Source organism: Paramormyrops kingsleyae, chromosome 11 (assembly GCF_048594095.1).
Source record: "Paramormyrops kingsleyae isolate MSU_618 chromosome 11, PKINGS_0.4, whole genome shotgun sequence".
NCBI classification, from domain to species: Eukaryota; Metazoa; Chordata; class Actinopteri; order Osteoglossiformes; family Mormyridae; genus Paramormyrops; species Paramormyrops kingsleyae.
This window is the reverse complement of record NC_132807.1, coordinates 6,936,526-6,952,211: the sequence shown is the minus strand read 5'-3', so window position 1 is coordinate 6,952,211 and position 15,686 is coordinate 6,936,526. Positions and strand designations below refer to the sequence as shown.

Sequence of the window (15,686 nt, the reverse complement as noted above, 5' to 3'; positions counted from 1 at the left end):
GATTAAAATATCACTCTCCATTGCGCTTTCAATTACTCTAATGCACAAGAGTAATGAACGTGCTTTCTGCTTATGGGATGCAGTCCAAATTCATTATCGTAATGCTCATATTTTTTCCGTTCACTTTTATCAAGGAACTGTTTTTAACTAGAATATAACACGAGAATATGAACCAATTCTTAAACTGATTTGCCTCAGTTAATTACCATTACCATACACAGAAGTACATATAAAATGCAGTGAAGAAACGTTCACTTTCTTGTTTATGGAGTTAAGATTTAGTGTGTTTGATTTGTTACAGAGCTGTAAGAATTACCAATAAGTAATTGCTGTGTCATGCTGATGAAGTTGTCACCTGTTGCCATTATTGTTGGAGCCTGAGGGTTGTTGGTTTGAGGTCCAGGGGAGACACTGTTGCCTTACTGTTGAATCCTAGCCTTAATTGTTCTAGAGAAACATCAGACTGCTTAGGTATAGTAGACTGTGAGTTATTTTGCGTAAAAGCATCAACTGGTACTACGAAAAATCTATAATCATTTAAAATATTATCTTTTTTATTAAACTGATCAAGAAATTTTTACTTTCTGTTTCACAAATCAAAATCTTTCAGTATTGTTTGTGCTGAATTCAAATATCTAAACAGAATTTACCTATCATGCTAGGATTTTGAGAGACACAATTATACCTTATGCTACACGTATATTTACAATATATATGCATATTGCAAGTGACTTATTTACAATTTATAAGTGTACGATTACACTTATAAGCCAACATTCTGGGACTCCACTGGCCTTGATATTATTTTTCCTTATCAGATGGGCAGGATCTTGTCTCTACATGTTAGCTACTGCCTTGTACAGCCTGTAAACTCTGGCAAAACACACTTACAGTACTTTGCACTCTTCATTAAAATCCTAAAAATGTTCAGAAATAAAATGTTTTTTCCTAAATTACTCTTAAACATGCCCATACATTCTTCATAAGCAATTATATACTATCAATATAGCCTTAAAATGATATCACTGAAAAACTATGGGTGAGAGCAAAATTTGAGTGGATTTATTAACTCATAATTAAAAAAATTCATAAAAGACAATCCTTAGTTGTTTTATACTCAGATTTCTGTTAACCAGTGTTACGCAAAATACCAGTGTTTTATATATTTTACAAAAATTATAACAAAATTGTCTGTTTCTCTATCTGGTACACCATAAATTATAAAGGAAACAAGCGCCTTGTAAAGCAGTGTTATTTGGTTTTCAGAAAGGCTAGATCACTTCCTATCCTACACATTAATTATAATTCCACTGACTAATAGTGACTGCAAATTTTTTTGCAAGAAGAAAAACCTGTACGACTTGGGGCAGTGATACAGAAGCAGCACTTGACACACCTTTAGGAAAAATTGTTTTTTTTTTTTCATCCAAACTGATTTTTCAGTCTCATTTCCCATCTCCAGTGCCACCATGGAGTGAAACCTACACTGTGCTGCTGATGCATTCAATCCATAAAAAAAAAAAAACATCCCAGCATTGTGGTCTTCATGACATCACAGTTCATCTTGGATCAGTTCATCCATGCCTGGAGCTCCCTCCACCATGTGAGAAGTGTCACACCAAATTCTCTTGTGTGGTTCCCAGTGGCGAAACGAGCTGGCGAATCACATCTGGCCATCAGACTCCCTGGCGAATCACGTCTGGCCATCAGACTCCCTCTGTATATATGAAACACCCTGGGACCAATCTGTTCCATGAATTTCTCTGCTAGCTTGATGTCTCTTTACATTCCTTCCCCAAACTGTTCTCACAAAGCTGGATGCATAGAATTGTCTAAAATGTCTTGGTACGCATACCAACAGAGCCCAGACCTCAAACTCACTGAACACCTTTGGCATGAGCTAGAACAGAGATTGTGAGCCAGGCCTTCATGTCCAACATCAGTGTCTGACCTCACAAATGCTCTTCTGGATGAATGGGCAAAAATTCCCACAGATCAGACACACCCCAAAATCTTGTGGAAAGCCTTCCCAGAAGAGTGGCAGCTGTTATAGCTGCAAAGGGGGGACCAGCTCCATACTGATGCCTATGGATTTAGAATAATGGTTCTTGTAAGGACAGGTATCCCAATACTTTTGTCCATATAGTGTATTTAACTTCTATTTAAAGGATTAATTTAAATTCCCAGCATGGCAGTTTGTTATGGATTATCCAATTCATATGATCATAGACCTTTTATGTTTTAATATGTCCAGGAAGTCAGTTTTTACCCCCACTTCTGTAGTATAAACAAGACAAGCAGGTATTTTGGAGGTTCAATAGAAACTCTTTAAAGTAAAGTAATAAGTAAAGATGAACATAGGTTGTGTGTTGTTTCTGGTTTATTCACCTGAAATCCTGAAAATGTCAGTGCTGATACACCTTAGAGAATGAAAACAAAGTCTAAACGTATGTGGTTTTGAAAACTGATTCTTTTTTTTAACCAAATATAAACATGGTGAGAGGCACTTTGCTTATGTCCATGGAAACAGCAGTTTTATGTACTGAGCGCTTCTGACACTGAACAGATGAAAATGAAATGTAAACCTTTTTCCACGCTGCCTACGTGACTGGCTAAAGTAGCACAGCACTTTCATAGACACACATTCTGAGTCATGTGACCAGACACAGGCTGGAAGTCGCAACCCGCACACCCACTTCCTCATCAGCAGCAAGGCCACATAAACAGCACATACAGTTACAATGTGTTTAAGTTATTTCTATTCTGATGTTGAAAATGCAGGATTTCCTAGGTCAAAATCTGACAATAACTGCCTGTCAGAGAAAATTGGTTATAGACACACCCTGTAAATAATTTTGTGAACAAGGAGTAACAAACCGCTGTTTTATAATCAACTACTAAACAAGGACTTGAAATCAGATATTTTTAAGTTGCTAATTTTTATATCTTTGTTCCCTAAAGCAAGGAAGTGTCCAATAACTCAATAAAGAGCATTTTTTCCAGAATCACATCATCATAATTCTCACTTAGGGTGCTAATATGTCACCTAGCACAAGAAAGCTATTATTTCATGCAGTTAGGCTAACTGACTGCTTTAAATTGCCTGTCGTGTGTGTACAGTACGTGTGCCCTGTGATGGACGTTCATGGCCCCTCAGTGCCCTGACCAGGTTATGCGGTTGGAAGATGAATAGACAGAAATCTCATTAGTCATTAGTTCTGATCTATGGCCTAGTATAGTATTTTTTTGTAAATTATATCCGAATTTTAAGAATGTGACATTCTGGTGCGTCTAACCTTTAAGCCTGACTGTCACCAGGGGTTTCTCAGGGTTGTGGCCGTCCAGGATCTACTGTGACTCTGAATCTATGCAGCTATTTGCCACAGCTTGTCTCTCTGGCAGCAGTTGACAATGGCAGCTGAATATCATGAACCACACTAGAAAGACCAGAGTGAACAGCTGAAACATGGGTGTATTGATTCTAATGATGTGCACTTGTTTGCATGGTAGCAGTAAAAAAAAAAATATTCCATGTAGTATTTAGTGTGTGAAAGACAGCATAGTGCACAAGGCTGGGGCAATCAGACACACTTTCTGATGAATTAAGAGAAATGACCTGGGGAGAGTATAAACACTGCAAAAGCTCGAGGTGTAAACCATCAGAGCTACTCACTTACAGTTACAGTGCCACACAACTGTCAAGATTACTATGCAAATCATGACTATCTAAATGGGAAAGTTAAAAGCACACGGAGGTAAGTTACATGGTAATTATGATATGAGTCTAATACGGGACTCAAATCTCCAGCCCTGAAGGTGCATGGTAATGATGACACTGAGGCACCATATTACCACCATCCTTTAAAATAAAAGCAAGATTCATTGATGGACTTTTGCCTCACATTTCCGGAAACTAAACAGTCCCGAACCGCCTCATGATATGATTGTCACTTCAGGTTCATCTGCAGTCGAAAGTAACTCATTGTAACTATTGTTTAAGGCAGGAGGGAGGAGCCTGTTCTGGCCTGGTGATCGTAAGGAAGGAAGGCACGAGATGAAAAGCCTGTACGGGTTTGTTTAGAAACCACTGCCAAAAAAATGATGCCTTCTAGCACATCACATGACTTCTCTGAATGCGTGACTACAACCTAAAAGTAAAGAGAATTCTTTATGTGGATGGTCTTAAAATCTGGTGTTTAATTGTGTGTATGCTTAAAATTGAGGATAGAAAACTTGCCATTTAAATAAACTTTTAAACATGAGATCAACATAATTTAACAGCAAATTTACTCAACTTCAATTAGTCTACTGCAAAAAATAAGTCTCTTCAAATACACTTATGGCAGTACAACAAGTTAGTACAGTATGTACACCTTCGTTTACAAGCACTTGGCGCCATCTACTGACAGATTAGTATCCGTGTAATTTTTAACTGGAATTTTGTAAACAGGGAATATGAGTTTTAAGTTTCCAGTTGGGGAAATGAAGGCAGATGTTCAAAGCCCTGTAAAAATGACTAAACAAAATTTGGGAAAAAAAATACCATTTATTTCAAATTACTTATCACAGTCGTCATTTCTATGCTCAGCGGTAAGTTGTATCTATGCAAAAAAAGGCAGAATGACGCAAATGTCAACATGTATATTTCTTAGAATAGGCATAAATTTTAAAGTACTAACATTCAAACTGCATTATGAAACATCTCAAACAGGCCTCATTTCGATTCTTATGGTAGATAATTAAGTAAAACGTTTAAGTTTGCAAAAAGAAAATGATCCAGTCTTCACAATGGTTAGGATGACAAGTTTTCTACATATGTTTTCATTTATTTAACTGCATACTCAGATTTACCAACCTGTTACATACAACACTGCGGAGTATCTCAAAATGTTATACATCACTGCTTGGTGCATCGACATTGCTGTTTGTTTCTAGAGTGCATAAGTGCTTACGGATGTATCGTCCAGGAAGTTTTCATACAGCAGTTTTTTAAAATTTATATTTTGAATGTTGAGTGAGTAAAACTGTATGCTATCTCCTTCAGTGGAGAGCTGTGGTAAATCTGCGTTTTGAGCACCGTGCTGGAAGGCGGAAGCTCATCCACAGCTATTTCTATCCTACACCATAAATTTTATTGCAAATATACCGTTCATGTTATTCAAAAATATTAAACATAAGCAGACACACGTGTCATTCCTCCTGACAACAAGCTGGCCGAACTCAACAGGGATCCGACATGGGGATGGACCTGGGCATCGTCACCGAGAAAAACCCACCCGGACCTGGGCATCGTCACCGAGAAAAACCCACCCGGACCTGGGCATCGTCACCGAGAAAAACCCACCCGGACCTGGGCATCGTCACCGAGAAAAACCCACCCGGACCTGGGCATCGTCACCGAGAAAAACCCACCCAGACCTGGGCATCGTCACCGAGAAACCCATCCATACCAGGGATAGTGAAACGTCTCAGAGCATGGAAACATAGCTGGAAATCAGTCTTTAAAAGAGTCTGACAAGAAATCACCATCCTCATTTAATATTTTCTGGCATGTTCATCAAATACTGCTTTTGACTGTGTCCAAAAAAACAGAGAAACTCTAAGCTGTATGTTTGTGCAGACTTTACAGGCATTCAAGCTGTCGTATGTCAGTGTGTTCAAAAATGCACACATTCGATTTTAAAGACCAGGGAAATCCTGTTAGAATGTGCATTAATTAACATTAAAACAAAGTCCTTTGGCAATCCCATTAGTACAACTACTGCATCTTGTGCGCTTTATAAATCACGTTGAGTTTAACCTGCAGAACAAAGGAACAGGGGGGGCGGGTGGGCAGGTCCGGTAGAGTTCCCATGCGCTCAGGTCAGCTGACAGCTGACGCATGTGACGGGTGACGTCTCCCTGTAACGCTGCAGCTGGATGGTGGACTTGGAGATCCCGTACGTGCTGGCGAGCAGGTGTCGCGCCTTCGCTTGAACTTCCTCCCAGTCGCTACTGCTGGAGGGTACTGTGGACGGGGCCGGGGAGGGAGAAAAGTGAACGCCTTTAGCTGACAGTAGGGGGTGGGGGGAGGTCGCTTCCAGCACATCCGCAGGTGTTTACCCGACGACAAGTACAAGCAAGTGCAAAACCAGCTTCTGAAAACCCTTAAGCTCAAGGCCTTGGCATCGTATCTGGCATCGAGTGGCCTGTGGGTATCAGGGAGGCATTTAATTAGCTCCCGAATGACACCAGAAACACTGGGTGAGGTCTCACGTCATCCAAATAAATACCTCACAAAGCAATTAACAGCTCAAGGTGAGCAAAACATGCATGGCTCCGGAAATTTCCACACCGCGGCCGATGACCCCTAGGGATGCGGCACTTGGCAGCTGAGGTCCAGCCAGTGCCGCCGGCCCATGGCACCTCTGCCCGCCTGTCAGCCGATGCTCCGGAAGCACCAGCTCCGCGCCACACTTACCCAGGGACAAGTGGACCAGCGCGGCCGTCTTGTCCGGCGCCAAAGCCCACACGTTCAGATCCTCCACAGAATGCACCTCCTCCAGTTTCAGCAGGTCTTCTCTGATTCGCGTCACATCCAAATGCCGGGGAACCCCTGAAGTTGTGGTGAAACGTGCAGCGCGTGAGACGCGTCATCATGTAAACACCTGAAGTCAGCATTACGAAACAAACAGCTTACCTTCAAGTACAATGATCCCAGTGTCTCTTACTATTTTTACTGTGGTAAACAGGACAAGCACTGAGAAGATATATGTGCAAATCGGGTCTGCAATCTTGTATTCAGGCTGGAAAACCAAGAAAAATGTTTTTAAAACTGACACTTGTGGCTTAAGTCGGAAAGAATTTTTAATAATAATTTAAATAATCAGAAGCGCATATTTGTTAATCCAAGAACAACATTTTTAACACCAGTAACCCTTTTCTGAGCACAAATCGCTAAACATCAGACTAGATCTATGCGTCATTTTTGAAGTAATGTGCTAATATACAAATGAAATAATGTAATGTGCAATAAAACTATACATTCAGATGAAATTGTTCAACTTAAGAATTGCACAAGTTATACATGTTTTAAAGTCCTATTATGGTTTTTTTTAAACTGTTGTTTTTTTTTTCTTTTTTAACAAAAATAAATGAAAAGTAACACGAAAACCTAAAAATTATGTTGTGTTTCGAAGTCAGTGTGTCCAGAAACAACCCACCAGTCTGACACATCATATTAATAATGAACGTGTGTCCATGACAACACTAAGCTTAGAAAAACATTCTTAGGTAACATTCTTAAAATGAGAATAGCAGCTAAAAATGGCAACGAAAAGTCTGTACCAGGCCATAGCTCTGAACTAATGACTAATGACTGCTTTGGAATTGCATCTAACCATATTCTCCGGGAGTGAGGCAGCACAACAACACAGCGAGCCCCCGCGCCGGTACTTTGGAAATGAAAAGTGTGCTGGTGGCACTGGTGGGGGGGCCAGGGGGAGGGTGATATAGTTTATATAGAGAAGAATTTAGGCACAATGGAATTCAGCTCATGACAAAAGCAGTAATACCTACAGTAACAGACTATTTCCATGCCGGATTCTAGGTGGGGGATTACAACTGCCACAACAGCCTAATCCCCCCTCCCCCCCCACCCCCCAGGGACGCCCCACGGCCTGTATTCTTAACTCCCCTCCAAAAATACCACAGGATACCCTGGACGCATCTGCTACATGTCCACTTACCACTGGCAGGTCACAGGATGCTATAATGTAGCTCATGACAATCAACCACTAGAGGGCACTCTGAGTCCGGGCACATTCTACAGGCTACATAACAACCACCGGAAGCACAATTCCTGGCCTCTCTGAGCACCCAAGCAGCTCCAATGTGACATAAGCTGACTAAAAATACAGCGGAAGCTTCACGTGACAAGGTTCTACCCACAGATCACACCAAACTTCCTGGATAGCTGGGATAAGACCTTATTTTGTCCTCCCTTGTATTTTGAGTTATGGCAATTTCCACTTATACGCTACAATTTCAGCTAACCACTGAGCGGATGATAATCACCGACAGATATAGAAGTTAAAACTCTCATACAAATGTGGCATTTGACTGGGTACTCAAAATTATAAAAAAAAAATTGACAATAATGTTAAAATCTTGGGAAATGACTTTATGTAAGAAGTCTTTTCCATGACATTTGCATTTATGTTAACCGTAAATGTATGTGTATGTATAATTATACACATTTAAAATGTCCATGTCTCTTTGTAATTGTAGCTCTTTCTGGGAGGTATCAACCAAAGCAAAGATTCTAGAATGTATAAAAAAAATTGCAAATATATTAAATACTCATAATGGGAAACTGTAGAATCAGTAGCGACTCGTGATTATTTTTTAACTCAGCTAGACAAGCGGCATCATATTATTCAATTACTTCTTTCATATTGGTTTTTTGACACAGGCAAAATTAACTCTTTATTAAGAATGTGGGCAAACAGGAGATGGTCACGTCTACGAAATTAACCCAGGAGAAAAGCTGAATGGCACAGCTGAACTTTCCACCATCACAGGTGCCGCTTCCACCTAAGAATGACTGTGTTAGTGCTGCTGTGTTGCTGTGACACTGCTGCTTCCCACCTCCGGGTTTTGGGTTTTGAATTCCTACCCTGATGTTCCCGCCTGGTACAGCCTCTGGACCCCCCCCCCCCACAGTACTGCGGCGGAAAACGGAGGGGTGGATGATGCAATGTGCCTATCAGTGTGACTCCGGAGATGGTCATCTTACACCTATGCTTCCTGGGCCTGACCCATAGGCTCTGGATGAAAAGATCCATTACCGATGGAGGTATTTTTTTTACTTCATTTTTTTCCTTGTTTTTTGTTCCCTAGAATAGCTAAATGCCCGTGATGCAGAGCACCAGTGCAATCGCCGGCAGCAGGAGCCGCTCACTGTACCTTGAAGCGCACAACGTATGCTGCCACGAGCACGCCGACACTCTGCACCAGGTCCCCGAGGGCGTGCACGAAAGCCGCCCTGACCGCCAGGCTCCCGTGGCTGTGCGCTGTCTGCCCCGAGGCCTGATGGTGAGCATGGGAGTGAACATGGCCTGACTGGTTCAACAGGAAGCCCATTCTGCTCAAACCAAGAAGAAAAACAAGACCGTAACGCCACAGCAGCCACGCCACACTCGCGTCTCACTGCTCCAGGGTCCAGAGCAGCCAAACACCAATTTGATCAATTAATTTACATAAAACACATTTCAGTAGCACAAGTTATCAGGCTTCTAACAAGGAAAGTAGTGAAATATCAAACCTAGTGCAAATAATTGTAATGTCACAGAATGCAAACATAAGTATTTCTTTTTTTTTTTTTGTTCACTCACTCTTTTGCTCTCCCTAATCAAATGGTGCCCAATAGGGCGGGCCGGTCCTGCTCCGGGCCGTCGAGGAGATACCAGGCAGCATAGTGATCATACAAACATTCAAATTACCTTTACAGTCCCTGACTTACAACTGGGTTCCATCCAGACATACGGGTCATTCATGGAAATGGACGTATGTCATAAAGTCACACTGACTTTTAGGTGTGAAAATGAAATAGAGGGATAGGGCTGGGATGGTCAGTCTGACATACGATACAGAACTTTTCTGCAACAACTTTCGTACGTCATGCAGCGCACACTAGGTAGTAGTGATGGACAAAATGAGATTTTATGAACCATTTGCTGTATTTTTTGACTCCATGGTGCTCTATGTTTAAAAAAATGGCAGGAGACATGCCCAAAGCAAACCAAGAGCGCCATCTAGTGGGATCAAAAAATACAGTAAATGGTTCATGAAGTGTCATTTTGTCAGTCACTACAGGTACCACATCCATGGGCATATGGCTGACTGAAATTTATTTTTACATACATTTTCTTAATATAATAAAAAAAACTTCAGTCATAGGTTGCATCTATTAACCAATACATATCAATTATTAATCAGGAACAATTCAGATTAAACACCAATACAAAGACTACAGCTGACTTGAATGAGCAATCTCAGACTATGAGCCCAAGTCCTTAACCATTATGCCACCTGGTGCCCATAATAGGAACACAATTTGTGCTCAGTGGCTGAACCTAATTTGATAGGCTCAGACACATCGGCACATCAGGCTGTCTCCTGTACAGGCCGATTCTCCAAGAGAAGGAAAAGGGCTTCACAGCTTTAATCAATCCAACCGGGAGCTTTAAAGCTAACATAGCAGGGTGAACATTGAGCCTCGCCCTGAGCAAGTGTGGATACGCTGCAGCACAATCCGCTCACATTAGGTTGACGGCCACACCGACTGCTGCGGTAATGAGCATGACATCCCCATCGATGTCAAAGTCCTGATGGATGGTCCTCTGGACAGCCTCATTCAGGAGCACAGCGGTCAGGATATATATCAGCAGCACGCTGATGGCAGCAGAGACCACCTCTGTAAAATGAAATGAAGAATGCCATTAATGAGTAGGGAGTATACTCCAGTATTCTCAGGCCATCAAACGTGTACATCACATTCTATGACAACAATTAACGTCCCCACAGAGGAAGGCGTACTTAAGAGTCCATTAAAGCAAGTTAAAAGAAGGCTTAAGCGATACAGCAACGTACTGACTGCCAAAAAAAAAAGACAACAAAACTATGTGCCTCTGACAGCTGGGAAAATACAATGACAACCTGTGATTATGGGATATCCCTGCGGAAAGTCCCATGCTACTTCACGCTCTGAACCTCAGACAATGTGTCATTCATTATTCCCCAGAAAGGAGAACAAGATCTGACACAGCACGCTTACAATCACAACCATGCGAGAAGTTCATTCGTGCTCTTCCCTGCAACTCACAAAAACAGTCCTCACTGAGTGAGGGTACTTCCCGAAACATCACCGAATGTCAAACCAGTCGAGTGACTGTCATAAGAACATAAGAACTATACAAACGAGAGGAGGCCATTCGGCCCATCGAGCTCGCTTGGGGAGAACTTAACTAATAGCTCAGAGTTGTTAAAATCTTATCTAGCTCTGATTTAAAGGAACCCAAGGATTCAGCTTGCACTATGTTATCAGGAAGACTATTCCATACTCTGACTACACGCTGTGTAAAGAAGTGCTTCCTTAAATCCAGTTTGAAATGTTCTCCCGCTAATTTCCACCTTTGGCCGCGAGTTCTTGTATTTGAACTAATGCTGAAGTAACTATTCGGTTGAACAGCATCCAAACCTGTTAGAATCTTATAGACCTGGATCATGTCCCCCCTCAGTCTCCTTTGCTTGAGGCTGAACAGATTTAGCTCAGCTAAACTCTCCTCATAAGACATTCCTCTAAGACCAGGAATCATTCTTGTGGCCCTACGCTGCACCTTTTCTAAGGCCGCAATGTCCTTTTTAAGATATGGTGACCTTGGTGTCTTACCAAGACGGTGCAATCCGAAGGTGAACCTTTTGGTTGGGGGTTTTGAAGACAACCAGAGTGCAAGCAGGGACACAACAATACCAACAAGATCCGTCAGCATGTGCAACGCATCGGTCATGATCGCTAGGCTATTGGCGACATAGCCACCTTAAAGACAGAGAGACGATGAAATTAGTTCAAACGTGGCAGAAAATCATCACACACATTTACATTTTGTTTACAAATGTCGTATCTGATAGACGAAACACTACTAACAAAATCTAAACTACGCACAAATATCGCTTACCTCTTACAGAAGCAAAAGCACCAACTATCTTCCTAAAAAGCAGTTTTGCCAGATTCCTCAGACTTAAATATCTGCTACATCAACCACAGATACAGAGTGAAGAGTGAGATTACATCATATCCCAAAAGTACAGATTCTGGAGATCTGACTGTCCAGCCCAACACCAGACGTTATGTGTTTGTTGTCAGGTACATTTTCCTACAGTGGAAGTTATGTGTGCATATTAATAGCAACATTCCTAAAAAATAACATGCCAGCTATTTATTACAGTCTAAGACAGACAGCTACACAAGGATGTTTGCGATTTAATCTATCCCTTGGTCCAATTAACTCAGTGTAATACTGCAACACAAGTATTAACACTGCCCAGTGTTAAAACCTTCACTCTTTTATTTGATATGAATGTGCTTATTATCACTCAGCTTAACAATTTCATTTTCAGAATGCTTCGTTCATATATTCCACAACATAATGCTTTACTTGCAGCATGCCGGAACTTGAACGGCTTCCCTTACCTATGAGCTCGCCTATCATAAAAAGGAAATAGAGCAAGGCGGCACAGCCCAGCTTCTTCATCACCCTGCTCCGCTTCCCCTTCTCTTTCCTCTTTGTGCAGTTCGCGCAGGGGTCCAAGATGACCCCTGGACCGCTGCCGAGGGACGATGAATCCAAGAGCGACTCGTCATCATCCACCACCGTGTTTACCAGTGACCCATTGGTGTGGGGCCCCGCTGGGCAATCCGGCTCCCCAGAAATGACAACTTTCAGTTTTTTAAATGTGGGGGTGTCCTCGTCATCATCCTCAGTCCGGTCATGGGAGAAATCAAAACTAGCCGTGTCGCTAAGATCCCATTCAGTGGGCTCCTTCTTAAAGAAGGTCTTCATCTTTCCCAGAAAATTTGCACCTGCCATGACTTCACACCTCTAGCACACCTGAAAGTATGAGTCAAACACTTTGCTTCCCCTGACAGATGGCTGTCATATATGTTGGGTTTTGAATACTGTAACAAAACGTTGCACTCCCTTTAAAATGGCTTACGAGTTAGTGGAATCCTAGAGGAACAAAAAAAAAGACAGTTATGTATACTTCAGACGTGTCTCTGCCTGTTATTTATACAAATCGGTCATGGCACTATCGATCACAGACTAAATCATTAAGCAAGCAGCCGATTTCTTTCAGCACCACTCAGCAGGAACTAATAAGTGACAATTTATTACGGTAACAAGTCCAGTAATTATTAACTAACTCACAAAAACGCCTGTCAAATCGGTAGGTATGAAAAAAGATCTACATTAAGTGCAAATATCCAAGCCACCTCCTAAACAAACGTTTCAACAACACAATATATTTAAATACAGGCTGCAGATGAATGTTAAAGCGTCAAAGTACTCACATCCACTCTCCGATTACAGGGGGAAAACCAGTTCGTTCGCCATTCCGCAGTTGTCCAGTTACTCTTAACGAGACGAAGGTACCGAGCTGCCCTGTTGACACCAGCAACCCGGTTAGCTGGCTGCCTACAGGCAATGGCGTAAGTGCGGACTGAGGTCGACAGGAAATACAAAAAATTTTAGCGGACACCGATTCGCTCCTTTTTCACTTATTCGATATCAAAGCGGCTCAAAAGTGCAGCGAATGCAAAGCAGCCATCATATAATAAACCAGCCGAAGCAGCACAGCGCCCGAATCCAGCATTGCACGACTTGCACATTGACATTCCTGTTTCAGAAAATGAAAACGAAAGAATAAATATGCCTTATTTGTAAATTATTTAAATAAAACACCAGATTCCGAATCACCAGTCGTTTTAGTAATAGATACTATCTACTATTACTATTATTGTATCTTACCAGCTATACGTTGAGACTAATAAAACATATTTTTACGACTGTACACAATCAGTTACATGATGCTGGTGTGATCACATGACGTCGCTCTCGTAGGCCGATACATTCCAGGGCACGCTGTGGCTGCCCGATCTGCGAACGCATGCGCACACTGGTTTTGCGTGTACGTCACTATTTGATCTGTATACGTCACTACTTACTGCCTAGCCGATAGGCGAGCGCATGCGCGATGCACTGACGTCCGCGAACGCTGTGCAATGCACCGACTTCCGTAAACGCCTGCTTGATTATGTTTTGACATTACAAAACAACGTTACATATTTGACAGATCATCATACAGTAATTGGTAATCATTGCTTTACTCACAACTAAGACAAGCGCAGACAATAATGCATTTGTAGAAAAATGGAATGCAGTGGAATGTCTTATTCTAAGCGAGTGTATGCTACAATTTCTGCTCAAAAAATGTTCAAATGAATCAGATAAATATTCACCTAAAATAAGTTCAACTGCAATATTCCCAATAAACAGACTGAAAACTGTATGTTGATCCTTTTGTGGACTGTGTCTTCAATATTTAAATACTGTCCTAGTGTTTTGTATGCTGTGTATATTTAACTAACAATACATTTCCCATATATTTTGTCTTACACCGAGTGTCCATGCTTAAAAGACTCACTCTGTCAGGACTGCTTCTTAGAATCCTGGTTCATCTCATGTTTTCTCTGCTGTATTCAAGCTGCGGGGAACTGTGGCCCTCCATGAATGTGCTTATTATGTTTTGAGAAGTTATCAAGATCTTCATAGTGTAAGCAAAACAAAATTATCACTGTGTCAACCTGAAATGGTGCGTTATATATAGCTCAGATGTACATAAGGAATTAAACAATAAGAGAAATACTGGAAATGCAAATCTAAGCAATACAAGAACATAATAAAATATTAGGTCAGTGTGCAGATAGCATTAGCAGTGGTAAGTTCAACATTGATCTGTGTTTTGACAAATTGACACTAGGTGGTAGCAGAGACCTAAAAAATTTTTCAAATTCAAGTTCGCATTTTCTAGCACTGTGAAACTGATGAATATCACTTGAAAAGGATTGTTTTATTTTGTGAATGTGTATAACTTGTATAAAGCAGTAATCTATACGATTTGGTGATGCAAGATTTCAGAGGAAATTCTAAAATGTTTCATTATTCCATTTATTAGTGTTGTTTCCACTCTATAAACATAGAACTTCAAACAAAAAAATCAGATTTAATTGTCTGTCAATCAAGGTGTTGCAGTACTGAAATCCTAAAAGTACCCAGGACCATAGCTGTTGGCATAGAAGAGAAATGTCTTTGAACATTTCCTCTGAATATACATTTTTCTTTAAAAAGCTTCACATTTTGCAAAATATTTATCAATATTTTTCCAGTTTTTTTAGAATTCTATATTTATCCTTACATGTCCTAGATAATATGACATTACACATACCACATATTTGTAATGTTGAAGATTAAACAATCCTGGCATTTTTGTTGACAAAATGTAGGTTGAATCTCTTTTTTGAAGAAAAATATTATTGGCCTCCATTACCTCCCTTCTCAGCTTTCTATAAACTGTCTATTTATAATCTTACTACAGACAGGAAATGGTTCCCAGCCAATGCCATTTACTGTACTTCTGGTTTACGTTCTTTTGGATTTAGAAATTACCCTTGTGGGAGGCTGAACTCGAACCTCAGACACAGGCAGACTTGAGTTCAGAGGGCACAGGCAGTATCTGAGAAGCCAGACAGGACTGCAGAAGCAGAGATTTTTGAGGTCAGTGTTGTTCCGCCCCCCCCCCCCCCCGCCCCCACGATTCATGGTTCTCATTTAAATTTGCTTCCCCCGTTTATGGCTTCAGCTGTGAGGGAAAAGCAAGCCACCGACTCCACAGATATTTAGCAGCAAGTGGTGGAAGAAGACGGCTGTCGTTCTGTCTAAGTAAACAATGAATCACCCTGGTGACAAGTAGGGTGACCTCGGCTCTCTTCAGAGCTGAAGGAACTCTCCAATAAAAAACAGTCAGCTCAGAGTATGGCTTCAGTCCCCCGGCCACCGATTCTTGTAACATCATTTTTTTCTCAAACC

The 15,686-nt window shown here is 41.2% G+C and overlaps 1 protein-coding gene across 3 annotated transcripts; it reads right to left on the bottom strand.

Annotated features, from left to right (window-relative positions):
• Window positions 1-4,526: 4,526 nt before the first annotated feature.
• Window positions 4,527-13,721, bottom strand: slc30a4 (solute carrier family 30 member 4). Of its 3 annotated transcripts, none has more exons than XM_023813878.2 (9): window positions 13,569-13,721; window positions 13,112-13,202; window positions 12,233-12,770; window positions 11,432-11,578; window positions 10,303-10,456; window positions 8,947-9,124; window positions 6,680-6,785; window positions 6,461-6,595; window positions 4,527-6,007 (listed from the first exon to the last, which is right to left on the bottom strand). In XM_023813878.2, the coding sequence occupies exons 3-9, from the start codon at window positions 12,627-12,629 to the stop codon at window positions 5,859-5,861; spliced, it is 1,266 nt and encodes a 421-aa protein (XP_023669646.1). In that variant the 5' UTR covers window positions 12,630-12,770; window positions 13,112-13,202; window positions 13,569-13,721; the 3' UTR covers window positions 4,527-5,858. The 3 variants fall into 3 exon arrangements, with proteins under 3 accessions (XP_023669646.1, XP_023669645.1, XP_023669647.1); XM_023813877.2 differs by having other exon boundaries at window positions 13,112-13,260; window positions 13,569-13,713; XM_023813879.2 differs by lacking the exon at window positions 13,112-13,202 and having other exon boundaries at window positions 13,569-13,714.
• Between the last annotated feature and the right edge of the window lie 1,965 nt (window positions 13,722-15,686).